Genomic DNA, 18,172 nt, shown 5'->3' with positions numbered 1-18,172 from the left:
GTACGAACGTATGTACGGATCATAAGGTCGCCTTTATCCACGTCATGTAGATAATGTATATTTTTGCGTGGTAGATTATGGACATTTGTTTAGTTTTAGTGTATCTTTGTCATTCATGGGTTCTTTAAGAGTACTTTATGTATTATTGAATCAAGTGTAAGAAATCCTCCCGTGTGTCTGCACATTTTTGCAGATAATACACGTACATTTGGTGTGTAGATCGTTCAGGGTAGGTAGAATTTAATGCTATCGTTGTATGTTAACCCTACAACTAAATTAGCAATGTTTTTTGAGCTGATACTTTCGATTACGTTACAAGTACAACTTAACGTACTAGATGACGAGTGTACGGTTAAACCAAAATAAGCGATACGCCTGTCCCTAACAGTTGCAGTGCCACTTAGAACTTCAAATCGCAAAGATCTTCCACTGCGCCCGTCACCCTGAGACATAAGTTGAGAACTCCCATGTGCATATAATTTCACCAGTATCCTTTGAAAGCGGAACGCAGTGGTGGTCACGTTACTGCCTGGCGGCACAAATAGATAATGTGGCAGTTCCCTGGACGAACTACGACGAATAGCGGTTTCTGGGACACTGTATAATTATGTTATACTGTAAATTATGTTATATGGTTATAATTCTTCCTCGAACCTGCAAGATGTGGAATGATCTTCCTCCTGTGGCTTCGTCCTGTACATAAATCGTTAAATTTTACCCACGAAGTTTTTAACATTACAAACAAATTCTTTATATGCTACAAGCATAACAAATGTGAGTTCCGAATCATATTCCCATAGTTTTTGTCTTTCGCGAGAAAAAGCGCTGGCGAGATCGACCGACGGATAGAGTGACTTATGATCACGAATTTCGGCAACTACTACTATATTACTGAAGAAAGATACTTTCCTTTGCGCTATGACATGGGTTTTTTCAGAAGCGTGTTTCATATTCATCTCTACAGCCTTGGCCAAAAGTATTGAGCACCCATGATAACTCACAGTTTTTTGGGGAATATGAAAATGAAATAATTTAAACAATTTACACATGTTAATATTACTATTTATTAAATAAAAATCAATATTTCGTGTGTCCACCCTTTGCCTTAATTACGGCAGAAATTCTTTTTGGTAGGGAGCGGACAAGATTTTTACAGACTTCAGGACGTATAGCGTTCCATTCTTGGCGCAGACGGCGTTTTAGTTCTTCCTTTGTATTTATTGTATTTGTATATATCTGGTCCGTCCCAAAAGTATCGAACATTTTTCAGGAAAAATACTTTTATTGAACTTATCGGTACCATACATTAGTACTCTTCAAAATAACACCCTTCAGCATCGATACACTTTTGTAGGCGAGTTTTCCATGCCCGGAAGGCCCCCTGGAAGACGTCAACGGGTAGGTCCTTCAGCGCCCTCGTCGTAGCTTGCGCATGTGCAACTCCTCGGTCACGATGCGATGCACGGTCGACTTGGCGATGTTGAGGGTCTGTGCTATCAACCGCACTCCTTGACGACGATCCTCGTTGAGAAGCTGACGCACACGGTCAACGTTCTCGTCGGTCCGCGATGTTGAAGGACGACCAGAGCGGGCTTCGTCGGTCACCTCTTCCCTTCCGTCACGGAACATCTTGTGCCACTTCCTGACCGAGGATTCGGACAAGGCTTTGTCCTTGAAGGCCTGTTTAATCATCTCGTTGGTTTCCACAGTATTTTTGCCGAGTAGAACACAAAATTTCACTGCGTACCTCTGTTCTAACGGATCCGTCATCGCGCTACTTTTAAAAACTTCGACGAGGTGTCGTTTAGAGCTCTACGCGAACGCACGTCCTGCCGCTCCAGGTGCTCGGAGCCAACTGGGACCGGTCGCGCTGTATCGGCTAGATCCCCCCACCACTTTCTGTTGCCAAGCGGAGCGCTTCCCGCCGTTCGGCAACACTCCCAAAAAAAATGTTCGATACTTTTGGGACGGACCCTGTATGTTCTAAACTAAGTTCGTTTTTTTAGGCATATTGCAACAATATCACTAAATGGAACTAAACAAAATACCAAAAGCGCACTAGATCACTGGATGTGTACGTAACGAATGATAGTAGTGAACTGAGAAATAAATACAAAAATCGTGAAATGACAAATTTTATGGCACCAGGTGTTTTATTGGTAGTTACGGTGTGGGGGTCATTGTTTTTAAACCTTTGTAGATGCCGAAAAAATAATCCTTAACAATAGGACCTTTTTTCTGCAATACTTATTGTGCCCGTTCTGGATTTTTAGGCTGCTCAATACTTTTGACCAAGGCTGTATTTTCCTATTATTAATGCACAAATCTGTTACGCAAACGTAGAATCGCGCGTCGACACTTGGTTAAAGTTGAGCGGTTTTGATACTCGTGCGCAGTGACACCAGACATAGCACAGTGCCGAACTACGACGAGACGAGTGCGCGACAATGGATGAAGACGAAAAATTAATTTATTTAATCCAAAAATATTAATGTCTACCTATATAACATAATAATTATAAAAATATCTTGATGTTGATTATTACGGTTTAAATCGTTACTACAGTGTTTTGAATTCCCCAAGTATACATCTTTTCTTCCATAACTCGTGAATCCAAAATTTCCGTTTTTTTTTTTCCCTTCGGCTTCAGATGTAAGACCAATTATAATAAGATCGATATCAACCATTCGTGAATGGTGCACGAGCGCCATTCACGAATGTTCAAAAGTCTCTGAACTGCTCCAGCACTGTTCCGGTGCGCTAATGCGAGACGTCGCCATGCGTTGCCGTTGAAAAACAGGACGCGACCCGACGCTTCGATTCTGCGCCAGTGTGAGTTGAGCCTTAAGCTGGTTTCACAGCTGTGCGTACTCTCCCTCTTTCCCGTTTCTTTTTCTTTAATTTTCTACTTCTAATAAATTTATGTGGACCTAGCCCTTCTTTTACTTTCGCTAAGACTAAACCACACTCTATTTTGTATTGGGGATTTTAAAATTTTAATTGAATATTTTATATCTATGAATACCAGTTATTAATAGAGCGAGTTTTTAGAATCACTTAGTAGTTAGGTACTACAGTTAGTCAGGCGAAAGACGGTGCATTAATATTACAAATTGGGGAGAAACGCGATTGCCCGTGTCACGGCCATTGCAACCTGGCCGGACCTTCGGGATAATAAGTAGGTGTGCAAATACCTACTAAATTGTTTCATCGCGTGTTTTTGTAATGTTAGTGTGAAAATGATAATGATAAATCTTAGAAAAATAAATCTTTCGCTGTCGACCACTACTATCATTCACACTCACTGTATCCACACTTGAAAGCGAAGTCAACCATTTTTGTTTTTATTCTTATTGAACAATGCGAGCTTGTAACCATTCCGAAATATTCGGAAAATAAACAGAAATCGTATCGTGGTGAGAAACCTGTAATTAGTAATAATCACTTATAGGTATATTTGTTGTTGTTTGTTCTGAAGTGTTCTGTGAGCTGAAGTGCCCGAAATGGTTTTTTTTTTTCAAAATGCAAATATACGCGATTTAGATTCTAAAATGTAGTCTCATTTCCAATGTGTAGCAATCGTGAAAACCTTTGAATTCAATAAACAAATTCCCGTCAAAACAGCCACAAGTGTTGCAAGGGACAAATCGAGAAAGTCACGCAAAAAGTTCTGAGTTATATTCAGAATTGCGAAATGGATTTGTTCATGTTCAAATACCCTGGCTTCTGATGTAGTATTGTGAAAAATTCTTGGTCGAGGTTAAATTTGTTGTCTACTGCGTCATCGTTTAAATGTCCTTTTAATTTATTAATATCAATTGGTTATTATTTTGATCTTATTGAATATCATGACGTATTACTACCATATATATGTATCTTTATGAAAAATAGTGACAGACATAACATTAATACGAGGAATAGAAATAAACTAGCTTTTCTTGATAGTCGTCTTCACAAAGTCAAAAAATCATTTAAGGGGCAATGTATACGCTTCTATAACAAGATTCCGGTTGATATACAAAATTTGCCTTTCACGAGGTTTAAAATTATAGTGAAACGAAAACTTTATACTAAAGGTTATTATACAACTTCTGCGTACTTGGATGACAAAAATCCGTGGTAGTAACCCGTTTAGCTCATGGAGGTAGTCTCGATCTCTGATGTTTCAAATAAAAAAAAAATATTGTAAATGTTATTTACAAAGAGCAACCCATAGAGTTTCTTGCTCATTCTTCTCAGGGGGATCTGCCTTACGAATGAGCGGTAGAGTTTAACCATTGTGACGATTTCAAGTGTAATAATGCTTACCTATGAAATAAAGATTAATTTGAATTTGAATATATAAATAAATATTAGGCAACGTACACATATTATGTTGGTCCGATGCCCATATCTATGCTGATGCCAAAGTAACCAAAGCACTTGCATTATGGAAATGGGATACAACGACGGTACCACAAACACCCAGTTCCGAAACAATATATTAGGAAATTTAGTTTTTTTTATGATACTAAATAACGGGACCAACAAACCATGTGTCTAGTGACAAGCAACACACCAGTCTATAGCGGCTGCAGTGCCACTCAAGAGCTTTAAATCGCAAAGATAATGAGGGGGCACTGCCACTGCGTCTGTCACCCTGAGACGTAAGTTGACAAGTGCCATGTGCCTGTAATTTCACCAGCGCCTTTACCCTTCGAAACCGGAACCGGATACTGCTTGGCGGCAGTAATATGAGTAATAAGGGGTAAGGTGGCAGTGTTTTTCTAGGGGAACTCTTACACAAGGAGCTCTCCCTTACCTTAACTAAGGTAAACGGTTCTTTTATGAGAAACTCTTTACAATAAGATCCCGGAGCATATATTAAGATTATCATTTCTTAAGTTTAAAACTTACATTAAAAGTATTTTAATTGAAAAGTTATGTTGCAAAATCAAAACTTATGTGTTAGATAAAGTAATTTGGAAAGACACAACATGAGTCTTGATTCCATACAATTATGATTCAAAGTAGTATAGCACAGCGTTCATCGCAGAGAACGAGCAGTAGCTTAAAAAATGACGTTTTTAAGTGTAAAAAATTTACCTATGGAACAAATGATGACTTTGACTCTTCTAAAATATTGGATATTTATTTAGTTTTATTTTTAAAAACGTTTTTGATGTCGTTTTACTCATTAGGTAACGTACTTTCGATATCGGTTCGAAAGTTTTTGATGTGCGGAATAATCAACTGGGCACATTTAACGATTACACCCTGTATATGACTGTAACTCATTCATAAAACAACTTTTAGTACACCTACAGCTCAAGATTGTGTAGGTAAGCCGAAAATACCTAGCCCTGAAAAGTTTACCTAATGCGAGTTACGCCATTTGCTCAGGCAAGGGGCGATGTGTTTGTTGTTGTTTATTCTCACGAGTACAATCACCTGCGGGAATACGTTTTTTGTGTTCATAAATAGATGCAATGCATGACCTACATGCAAACCAATTGAGTCTATAACGCAATAAAAAACAACAACACGAAAGTAATCAAGTGGTTCCATGAAACAATGTAGATTATTCCAGGGGCTACAAAATCAATAGAACACTACTGTGAACTAACAAATGGATTGATACTTGGTTGTTTACTTCTACACTTAGTACAGTAGCAGTTAGCTCCGTTTGAATAGTTCGTCCAATGCCAGCTAACCTAATTCTGTCGCCGAACAGTAATGTGAGCATTATTACCACATTCCGGTTTTGAAGGGTTAGACTGCTGGTGACAGGCACATGGGAGTTCTCAACTTATGTCTCAGGGTGACGGGCGCAGTGGCAGTGCCGCTTAGATCATTGTGATTTAAAACTGAGTGGCACTGCAACTGTTATGAACGGGCGTGTCGCTTATCACCAGGCGCACGACTTGTTAGTCCCATGACTTAAGTTTTGATTTTAATCATTAATTTATTTATTATTAACAGAAATTTTAAAAACCAGCGGGTAAATAAAAACAGATTTTTTTTTGTGCAATGAACTGCATACTTATAATATCTCAAACAAGTTTTAGCAATAAAAAACGGATATCTATGAACAGACTGATGCGAGTGGAGGGGGTGAAAGAGGTTTTACAGGAGCATAGTGAGTGGATGTTCATGACCTCTGTTTACCCCAGTAAGATATCGAAGACTTTAATAAATTGTTAGTAATTTCTTTATGCATAATAGGTAAATGCGTAATAAAATTAACTTGTAGTTGTGAAATTTACAAGGAACTGTGTTGTTTTTTCCCGGTACTAGACCTTTGTTGAGTTGCAGCCATTGACTTACAATTATATGGACGTCGCGTCCGCGCTAAAAAGTGTCCGAACTTATAGGGCGTTAAAATCGTATACAGAGCGTCATTCACGCTTTAGTCTTCGTTTGTTTCTTCTGACAGCGAAGCAAGCAAAATTAGACAGTACTGCGATGACATTACAATTTAAATTGAACGTTTTAGCTTTTTCATATTCCTTTACATGTCACTACGTTTAAATAGGTTGACTTGGGACATTTTTTTCGTGGTTTTTGTATATGCCCGTCGTCTATTTATTTGTAAGTCAATGGTTGCAGCTGCGATTTTTAACAATATTGTTTACTCACGCGAACGTTCTGGAAGGTTGGAAAATTTTTCTCTTCATATCGCAGAACTTCTCTGAAATTAGACTCAACCCCTTGTCGTGGCTTCCTTTGTTTTGGTATTACCTGAATATTTTATGAATAACCCAGATTTAGGGTCTTGGGGTTTATGATTTAAAGCACTGGAAATCATATTCAAGTCCTTGCCATTAGTGTCGTATTCCCAGTGCTTGAAATGATACTCAAGTGCTGGCTTGAGCATTGGGTAGAGTTCTGGAATACGACTCTGAAGGGTATCCTTAAATAAGCTCAGTACAGAGTGCAAAAAAAATCGACCTCAAAAGTTCGCGGAATTACATCTATTTGCCAAGTTTTATTGCAATCAGTTACCGGAAAGTGCGCGAAACCGGATTCATCCCCTAGTTTGCTACCCTTAGAGGTGGAATATTTTCTTCAAATTTAAATGGAACCAATACTGAGGTACCCACTTTGTAGCTAAAAATAATCATCAAAAGCGGTTCACATATTATCATATATACAATAATCATCAATAGTCTAATTGAGAACCTCCGCCTTTTTTTGAAGTCGGTTAAAGAGGTTGAAATTTACAATAATAAACTGGCCTGTAGGTATGTCAAGACTGCAGGGGGTACATTCCAGGGTATGAAGCGAAGTTGATGGAGCAACACAGTCTATCCCAGTGGGTGACATGTGTTGCGCTTCAAACTGGGGGGGGAATCACTAGCGCCAACCAAACAAGCAGTCGAAGTAACCGAACACGGCCGCATAGATAGAAAATATTAATTAAATTAGATAGAAAAATATTTAAAATTACAATTAGATACTTTATTTTATTATTAGGCACTTTGACTAAAATTGAGAGAGACTGAGAGAGTTTGTGTGTGTGTGGGGGTGGATAGTGTGTTTGTGTGTGTATATCTATGTCTTTCTGTGCAAATGTGCATAGTGTTTGACAACTATACACATCAAAACATTTATTTTAAGAGAAACAGAAGCTTTTCTTGAGATCTTACTTTCAGAGTGTCTTCATGTTGTGTCAAAACTAACATAATGAAATTGAGGACACTATTGTATTTTAGACCACAACATCTTCTTTGCAAGTTACATAAAGTTATTTAACTTCCAGCTATTTCTGTAGGCCGCCTGACCTAGTCCGACTTTCACCTAGATTTGATTCAGCTCAAGCGACACGACCCCAAATGGATGTTACCCTTTGAACTTTACTTCTACCTGAAATAGCTGCCTATACCTGTTTATAAGGATTTCGAGTCTGTCTGGCCTAGTAGAGTTGTAAATACTCGATTTTTTTAATATTCTGACTTTAGGGCACCAACTTTGCTTGGAAAGGTGGTTTTTCATAACCGAGGCGAGACGAGACGAAGCGAGACGAGAATTGAAATCTCGCCGGCCCATTTCCACCAAAACTTGCTATTTAAAATCTCGCTGAATCCGTGCTGTTGCATCTCGTTCAGCGATAAACATACGGCTAAAGTAACATATCCCGTAATGAAGCCATCTTTTTGAAATCTCAAATTGCATGTACCTCACAATCTCATGATTGATGAGCAATCGTGTTTTCATTGCAGAGCTCTATGTAGGCACCATTTCCACCGAAGATGCGGTAGGCGAGAATTGAAATTTCGCCACGTAATTTAATCCTCGTCTTGCCTCGCCGATGGAAAAGCATCTCTTTTTATAATATCAGGTGACGGGACGAACAAGTCGTGCGCCTGATAGTAAGTTACACGTCTGTCCATAACAGTTGCAGCGCCACTCAGAGTTTAAATAACAAAGATCCGAGTGACACTTCAAAACCGAAAAACAATAATTTTCAAAGGTTAAAAGTTTAAAAGTTTAAAAGGTTAAAAGGTTAAAGGTTTTCAAAGGTTAGTTGGAAGAAATCTCTTTATGGGATAAGCTCGCCTTTGTACACAAATATTTAAATTGTTTCTGAAAATTTGTAAGTTACTTTGTGGTACAATAAAGTGTTTAAATAAATAAATAAATAAATGCTAACATATAATATACAAGACGTAGAATAATGCTGGCGGCAGAAATAGGTAAGATGGCAATACTTCCCTGGACGAACTCTTCCACAAGGAGCTCTACTTCTAGTGAACCTCAACTGCTACCTTTATTCAAGAAGAAATAACTAAGAACACATAGGAATTTATGCATCATACGGATCATCTCAAAGCTGGTGCGGTCTGCAGTGTTCCAAAAGAATCTAATGTGCAATACAACTTAGTAAACTAGTAAAACAGTTACCAGCAGCTTGATTTTGATCGCCTCTGCCGATCGGAAACTGCGTCTCTTCCGAGAAACTTATGACATTTATCATCGGAACGACAGTTGATTTAACTTACAAATTAGAAAGATATAGTAGGAATCAGGTTCATCTCTTCGCTTAGAAACCCATCTGATGTCGAGACTCAGATGGGCTACCCGATGGCATCGTTTTTGATTTGAATTAAAATCAGCCTGTTGGTCTCTAACTAGTGAATTCCTTGTTGTTCTGTTGTAGTGTTTAAATAAATAAATATTAAATAAAAATGGCATACGCAAGTTTTCATCCTGAGTTTAGATTATTAAATAAATTACTTGTTCAGCTTCTCTCTATATGTCTGATAGGATATTTTAGTAGCAGTAGAGTTCTTGTAAAAGAAAGTACTGCCACCGAAGCAGTAACGTGATCATTACTACATTCCGGATTTGTCACATAGGACTTGTCAACTATGTCTCAGGGTGATGGGCGTAGTGGCAATGCCCTGTGTGGCACTGCAATTGTTACGGACAATATGAATACACTACTCACTGCACTGACTTTAAAGTTGTATATGTCATGCCTTAAAGTACCAAAATGTGTATGACATCACTACTAGTGATGTATCTCACAACCCTTATACAGCAGTTTAAAAGGCCGCCCGCTGTGTCGCATAATAGGTCATTGCGTGGTGCACCCGACAATGTAGATCTATAATACAGTCTTTAAAGACTATTGTTGGTATTGGAATCGATTTTCCAAGCTCAATACATTTAATTTCCTGCTCTAGTCTTGGTTGTTGCAGTTCTGCGAGTGACAAGGACAGATAGACATAGGGTGGTGTCCTTTGTAGCTTGCGCAAATTGCAGGATTTGTATTGACTGCAGTTTATACGTTTTGCTTTCTATTTAAAAAGGGATATTATCCTCTAATGGGGCGACGGGGAATGTGCCTTATTATATATCATTTATTTATCGAGTTCTTAGATTTTCGCGATTGTTACAAAAAGGGAATGAAACTATTTTTAACCGACTTAAAAAGGAGGAGATTTTCATTTAGATTGTTTTTTTTTACGTATATTTCGAGATTACTCCAGTGAAAATATTCCACCTATAAGGGTGGCGAACTAGGAGATGAATCCGGTTTCGCGCACTTTCCCATTACTGATTTCAATAAAACTTGGTAAATATAATATATATTTGATGATGTATTACATATTATGTAAATCCATGAACTTTTGAGATCGGGTTTTTTTTTAAATAAAAAAGTTACAATTATTATTTACTTATAATCATCAATACAAATATCGAATACCCAGAAAAAAAATCTTCGATCGGGCCGGATTCGAACCGACGTCTTCTAGCATGCCGTGCCAGACGCTATACCAACTAAGCAACGGAAAGAACCAGCGGACCTCACGAATTTTTCTATGTGCTTGCGTCGTATCTTTGTATTTGGTTTTTTGAACAACTTTTAAGCCGTAGCGCCATCCATGAGAAATCCAAGACACCACCCCGGTTAGAGATGTAGCCATTCATTGTATTTAAATTTTTATTGAATTGATATTCAATTATTTTTATGTGAAATTAGTCCACTAGTTTGTTATAATCATCAATACAAAGATATTTACTTATTAACTTAAATATATACTTTTCATGTATATTATAGGTTCCATGTTTAAAAGTGAACAAAACACTAAGTTTTTTCTTTGGTTTTGGTTTGGTTTTAAAAGTTAAAAACCTAGGTGTTTTGTGTAATATATATAAAAAGGATATGTAAGTTGTTGTGTTACAACAACTTACATGGGAGGTATCGATTTGCTTTTTTTTCAAACAAACTGACGTTTCGCTCTTTTACAGGGAGTCTACTCCCGTTCTCTGCCCGACATCAGAAACAATTACTGTCAAATAATAATATCAATAACGCACACGCTCAACATAGCCCCGCACTAGGGAAACCCTGTGTCGCGGGTGCCATGGACACACACATAGACAACCACAAATTACACCCAAACTCACGAAATAAGTGATATTCGACCAAATCAGAAGACAATGGCTTTTAATTTCGAGTATTCCTTATCTGACTGAGATTTTTGTTTGCTTTATTCATTTACTACAATCAACAACTTGCTTAATGCATTAGTTTGAAATTACACAATATGAAATGGACTTATGTTAAGAGCTCTCATGCCAAAAAAGTTTTGACGTTGGCTCCGCCCAAATTTGTGAAACAAATATATGCCTGAAGTTCGCGTGACATGCGACAGGAGATGTTGAATTTTGCGCATTAAAAGTACCAAATTCGTTTTAGCGGAATAACTCTAAAACTAAAGGGATTTAAAAAATCCGAAGTGACAGTTGTCGATCATGCATAAATATAATTAATTAATTATCTAATTTTTGTCCTAATAACCTGTAGCATTTCGAGGATAAATCGGAAAAATGTGAAAATTAGAGGTCATTTCGTGATTTTTATCTATCGAGGAAACTTTATTGTTTTATGTTTCTGATTAATGTCTATTCTTGAATATATCGTGTAGTTACTCATACAATATTTTATTTTTAACTTTAAAGTGGATATACCCCTCTAAAATCAAATCGAAGATTAGGAATTTTTCCTCTGCTCCTTCTTAAAGTGTTGGCCTAATTAAAGTTGTCATAACATTCAATGGTCACAAACATATATTTATGTGTAAAATATATGTGTGTAATTGTTACGGGCTCTATGATAAGCACGGTCACCGTGAATAATAGTCGGTCTGTATTAATAATGCCCGCAGCAAATGGGCAATGTAATAAAAACTGCATGATTATGATTAATCCCTATATAACAACCTCCCAGGACTATGTTACTAACATAAACAACAACTTCAGTTCCATTACTTTTAATAATTCAACAGATTTAAATTTCATACAAAAATAAATAGATTTAAATAGATCGATCTAAAGGGTAATAACTCTGTGCAGGGTGTGTGGGGTTGTCGCGGAGTACGCCTGCACAGTTGAGCTTGTTCTACCAGATACAGATCTAAAAAGTGTCAGATAGTACATCAAAAATCTAAAGTTTTTTTTAGTAGATTTATAATCAAAGGTCATGGAACATAAGTTGTTGTTTATGGTGTTAGTAATATAGTTGCGAGGTTGTTAGTATTTTAAATATAACCCTGTATAGGAAAGTAGAAAGAAAAATGAAGTTTTATAAAAGGAAATCTACGTATGTATGACGAATAATAATCTAAAATTGATTTGTGTAATAGTGATGTGTTGTAATTTTCTTTCTGTATTTTTAATTCTCTTTTATGGTGCTAATCATCATACATAAAATACACGTTTTCGGAAAATGTAAGTGCATAGAGTTACGAAAAAATAAATAAATAAGTCATAACATTATTGCAAATGTTTTAAAAGGCTTAAGAGCTTATATTTGTACCATTGATGTACCCATGGAAATGCTGCACTGCGGCATTAAACAGTCCATGGAATCGTTTACACAGGTTTCCCATGTACCGCTGTGAAATTTAACTCGCCTTTAAATCCACGTACCAGTTTTATACTGAAATGTTTACTCGCTTCATTCAATTTTATTAAAGATTTGTTACGATTTTGTGACGTAATAATTATATTTGTTGTCCATATATAATATCGAACCTTAGAATGACATAAACAAAGGCTTAAAAAAATTTTCTCATTTACATTCAACTGTATTAAATGAACGGGCTTATCTCCGCAACTTCGCGCAGCGTTAGAAAGATTTTCTTTTAAAAGAAATGGGTCGGCGCTTTCAATTCCCTGTAACGTGCCAACTACAGACTTGGCGCCCAACGTGGGGCTAGGTAAACGAACTTTTATGTAAATAAATAATATTGAGTTGCCTACCTGCTGTTTGCACTTACTTGTTTGTTTCTTTGTACCTTTCTGCTACACGTCATACATTATTTTTAATCGACTTAAAAAAAGGAGGCTCTCGATTAGACTGTGTTTTTTTATGCGTATTTTACGCAATTACACCGGCATTTATGAACCGATTTCGATGAGTATTTTTTGTTGAAAAGAGGGTACTTCAGTAAAGGTCCCATTTAAATTTGAAGAAAATATTCCACCTCTAAGGGTGGCACACTAGGGGTTGAATCCGGTTTCGCGCATTTTCTGGTAACCGATTTCAAAAAAACTTGGCGAATAGATGTAATTACACGAACTTTTGAGATCGTTTTATTTTTATTCAAACCGTTTCGAAAACTTCGAAGCCCTTATTTATTTATTAAGGAATCGCAATAATATTAATAGTGACCTTAACTGAAATAATCCCAATTGTTTTGTCCGCAAACGGGTTAATTACAGTCAGCCTCGCCAGCAGTCTAAGGCGGTTGGGTTTCTGTAGCGTGTCGCTTCCAGCAGAAACACTTTTCACAAACAAATTTTCTGAAAACTGGTCTTTGTAATTCTGCTGATGCTAAACATCTTCCGGTCACTCCTGATGCTAGACATCTTCTGGTACCTATCTGGAAAACAGGGAGGGTGCTATAGCCTTACAGAGAACCGGATGAAGTCCTTGCAAACGTACTGATCCAGAGTTAGGACCTGATTTAGATGGTCCCTGTGCGGGTTCGCTCGCGCAAGTCGTCGTGCCCTTCCCTCATAAACAAGAGGTTGATAGGGAGGGGCACTATGAACAAAACTTATATAGAAGGATATGGGGCTGGTCGTAGTAATTCTGTAGAGACTCCAATGAGACTATATTGCAATTATGATCATATTTGTTATTCTGCTAAAGTCTGGTTCAATAGTAGTTGGTCTAAGTGTCAGTGGAATGGCTGTGATTTCATTCATTACTCATTTCATACATTCATTCACTACTCACTCTACTTATACGAAATTATAATGTATGTTAGAAATAATCTGTCTTCATTTGGTACTGTAAATGTTTCTGGCATCCCACTTCGCCGTCACGGTCATTTGAGAACAGTCCCTCGACGCATGGCACTTGCAGAGAAAAACCCGTGTGTCATCGGACCTACTTACTATGAGCGTTTACCCGCTACTCAGACTTGAACCGTCTGACGAAACATTTGGGCGCCGGCTGAAAGACCTTTTCTTGAAAAATCCTATATACTCCGTAAAAGAATTTATGGACTTTAAATTGTAACGAATTCAGTATTTTCTATTTTTATTCTAATTTTTACCGCATTAACATACTCTTGTATAATTGTTATCAACTTATGACGATCCTTGATGGAGAATGATATTTGATATATAATTTAATGACAACAATATTATATAATGAATTGTTAATTTTCTAATTATTGTGTGCTTTTCTTATAATTTTCCTTTTTGTCTGACGATCTCAATATAATTTCTTATACTTTGACATGTAGTGCAATTTATACTGTAATGTTATATTAGAGAAATAAATGAATCTGAATCTGAATCATTCATTCATTCATTCACTAACCATCGATGTTGCCTTATTAAAGCTACCATGAGAATTACTACACATATCTTATTTTTTTCTCGTTTAATCCGCAATTTAGTCTTTAAAGTGCCATCGACTTTCCATTGAAGAGTAGAATGCCAAATTATTTCAATGGCTGTTGAATAATAGCTCGGCGGCTAGCCACTGGCAATCAACTACGCTTAGTTTTTAGCAGAATACCAAACGTACAAGATTCTGCCGTTGACATTCTATAGACTACTGTTGGGTAATTTTCCTAAAAATTTCAAATAATGGATTTTTTTTCTGGAAAAGTTCTAAAAATTTCAAAAAATTAATTTGGAAGGCTCATGTTATGTTCTACGTTTAGAAATATCTTTTGAAGTATTATTTAGCGTGAATTATAAAATAAACTTGTTTAGCTAAAAGCTAGTTATGGAAAAACAAGATTTAAAATCGTTTCACATAAAACCTACAACAACCACATCATCACCACTTGCTCCTTCGTTTTTGTTCAATAGCTTCAACTTTTGACAGGTGTCAACGTCAAAAACGTGGAAAAATTAAAGGAAAAACATTGTAAAAATATCCGAAAAATAATTTATTTATCTCAAAAATAAGATATTTCCAAAATGGAAATTTCTCCATGGCCCAACACTTCTATAGACACGCAACTGAGTTGATATAAAATTAGCAGACTTAGGAGTCCATTATGGTAACCGTTCGGCCACAGAGTCTATTAATATGTTGCATGTCTATTCCTTCTAGAATGATATTTTTGTTGCTTAATGTGTGAATACGTTCACGTTCCAGGTGCACGCTACGTTTCCCTTCGACGAATATCCGTCTGGAGTTTCAGTCGCTTGTGGAGGAGAGCGGAGTGGGGGCGGGCAGTTCAGGACCCCCCTTGCCGCCGCTCAGGATCACCATCCCCATGGAGAATGATGGGCGAAGTCCGGCGCCATCACCCACCGGTTAGTTGACCTTGTCATATTATGTTTAGTATCAACCCATCTATACGTCCCACTGCTGGACACGGGTCTCCTCTCTGGCGAGGGTTTAGGCCATAGTCCGCTACGATGGGCCAATTCTGGGCAACTTCTTCACAGTACAGGTTCAATCACGATGTTTTCTTTCATCGAAAAGCTCGTGGTAAATTCAAATTTCACATTTAAATTCCGAAAAATGTATAGGTTTTTTGGAAACGAGAACACCATGTAAAGTACTTATAAATAAATATTTGACGTTTGTTAAGTCAAAGGAGTTTATTACTTACCAATGTGTATGTAACTGTACCCTTGTTATGTTCAATTACAATAATTACTTCATAATTAACATATTGAAAAGGCACGATTATAATAATGCCCTTTACATATTTATTTTAAAATAATTACATATTTCTGTTGTAAGTCAACTTTTAAATATAAAGGTCCCTTTTAGTTACTTAAGCCCTTCTTTATATGCAATACATACTTTTTTTCTACAAGATACAAAAGAAAATTAGGTCTTTTTTTAAAACAGCTTATCGTCCGGGATTGTGCTATTAGGTTTAACTAGCATTGTCCGAGATATGGCGACTATCTATCGTCAAGTGCAGAGATGGGCAGTGGATTAAAACTTAATCTGCCGCGCCCTGCGTATTTTAACTACGATTTTATCCAAAGCGATTAATTATGAGTTTGCTACTTGTGCCTTTCTTCTTTACTTATCTATTGAATCTTTGGTCCTGTAAAAACTTGCGGATAAACATTCTTACACTAACGTCACAGTACATTTATGAAAATGTTATTTATGTTAAGAAAAATATTAATTTTTTTACGAAATAACTGACTGACATAACATTAATATGAGGAATAAAAATAAACCTAGCTGTTCTTGACATTTGTTTTCATAAAGTCTCAAATTCATATAAGGGGCAATATCGACTCATCCGAAGAACAGAGTACAACGAAATATACAACGAAAAGAGGATAAATACATAATTTCGTTATTCAAAATAAGACCTAGCTCCAGGTGTTTTAAGAATTTTATGTATTATTTCGTTTCGCAAGTATAAAATCCATAATCGGTCGATAAGAAGAAGAACAGTTAAGAACAGCGAACGAAATGTACAATGTCCTGAGAATAAGCAGTCTTGCACATAGGTCTTTCGACCCCTCCTACGTAAAGTATCGTATGTCGAAATTGCCAAGTTTACAGGGAAGCGTTTTAAAATTTTCAATTCACTGAAATGAGCGTAACACATGACTCTATTTCTTAGTTTTATTCGGCAAAACTCAAACAGAGTATTATAAAATCTTAGATATCGGTTAGATGAACAACCATAATTTATTTTATTATTTTTCAATTACATTTAGCATTTCTATGCTAAAGTCACGTGTTATACTCATTTCAGTGAATTAAAAACTTAACGCTTCCCTGTAAACTTGGCAATTTCGACATACGATACTTTACGTAGGAAGAGTCGCTTTGTTCTACAGATTAGTCGATATGTACGCTTCTATAATAAGATTCCGACTGGTATTCCAAATTAGCCAATTTGAAATGAATAAAAAATAAATCTAGCTGGTTTGACGTTCCAGGCACGATAAGCGCGGCAAACAGCTGTCCCACGTCGCCGCGCGGCGCGGGCTCGTCGGGCCGGCGGCACGCCGACCTTGGGCTCGTCGCGCACTACGCCGCACTCGCCGACCACCAGCGGCCCACCTCCAATGGCACTGCGGTCAGTATCTGCTGCATTATATCACTTCAAGTTCGAGTGGGGTTCGAAAAATAAAATACTATTATTGATACAAATGTCGAACTTACACAAAGAGGAATTCCAGCGTCGAGAGACCCATTTGCCAAACCGGGGCAACCGTTCTAACAATTTTTTTTTTATAATTATTAATACAAAGATCGAATACTCAGAAAAAATCCTTAATCCGATTTTTCTTTTATTAGTGTTAGATATTTGTATTAATAATAATAACAAACTAGTGGAGTAATTTCACATAAAAACAATTGAATACAAATAAAAAATTTTTTTTTGGAAATAACTAACATTTTTTTTATTGTATATTATGTTTTCGTATCATGATATTATTTATTTATGTTTTGTGAAATTACACCACTATTTTGTTATACTAAATTATTGATACAAAGATCGAATGGGTAGAAAAAAATTATAACATGTTGTTAACTTTTTATCATTAGATACATTTCGTAAGGACGTTTCGTAAGATCGTAAGTTTCATAATTAAATTAATCAGACGTTCAATTAGTTGTTTCTCAGAAGTACAGCACAGCTGTAAACAGTATTTCATACGTCGCCTTCCAATGAAGGTTCAGTTGTAGATGTTACTTGTTTTTAAGCGTGTCGTTGACACGGGGAAACCATTATTAATAATAACTTTTTGCAAAAGGCAGGTACAAAGTTTTGACTGGCTCCCAAATTAGGATTCAGATGTGCCAATAACAATAAATAAGTCTATTACAACAAATTTATTAACCATGGTAGGTAGAATAGAAAAAGAACGTGGTATACATTTACGAGGGTTGGCTGAAAAGTAATTTCTTTTGACTATTTTCAATTCAAAAATAATACAGGCCACTATCGTGACGCATTCGTTATTTATTCTTTTTTCAAAATTAGTAACTCTCTTGTTTATTATATTTCGTTTGGAATGGACAAAATGGCGGAAGAAAAAAGCAAAATGTTTACAAATGAGCAACAACTTTTTGTTAACAGGTACCTAATGTCTCTTTACACACTAACAAACATAACAAGCGCATTCTTATTTCTATGTACATTTCATACTGAAAGAAAGTAGCAATTGTCGTCGTGTATACACTACATTATCAAGTATAGTTCCAATGTTTATAAAC

General features: G+C 36.5%; 1 protein-coding gene across 4 annotated transcripts in view; it reads left to right on the top strand.

Annotated features, from left to right (window-relative positions):
- Positions 1-18,172, top strand: part of LOC113240075 (forkhead box protein K1) — an 80,845-nt gene that overhangs the window by 51,743 nt on the left and 10,930 nt on the right. For all 4 annotated transcript variants that reach the window (XM_026477285.1, XM_026477286.1, XM_026477284.1 and 1 more), the window contains exons 2-3: positions 15,119-15,279; positions 16,888-17,027. In XM_026477285.1, coding sequence (XP_026333070.1) covers positions 15,119-15,279; positions 16,888-17,027 — 301 coding nt within the window. The remainder of the gene's footprint in view (positions 1-15,118; positions 15,280-16,887; positions 17,028-18,172) is intronic.

Source organism: Hyposmocoma kahamanoa, unplaced genomic scaffold (assembly GCF_003589595.1).
Source record: "Hyposmocoma kahamanoa isolate Upper Pololo Valley unplaced genomic scaffold, ASM358959v1 119, whole genome shotgun sequence".
NCBI classification, from domain to species: domain Eukaryota; kingdom Metazoa; phylum Arthropoda; class Insecta; order Lepidoptera; family Cosmopterigidae; genus Hyposmocoma; species Hyposmocoma kahamanoa.
Note: the sequence above shows the minus strand (reverse complement) of the source record. Positions and strands in the feature narration are given on the sequence as shown.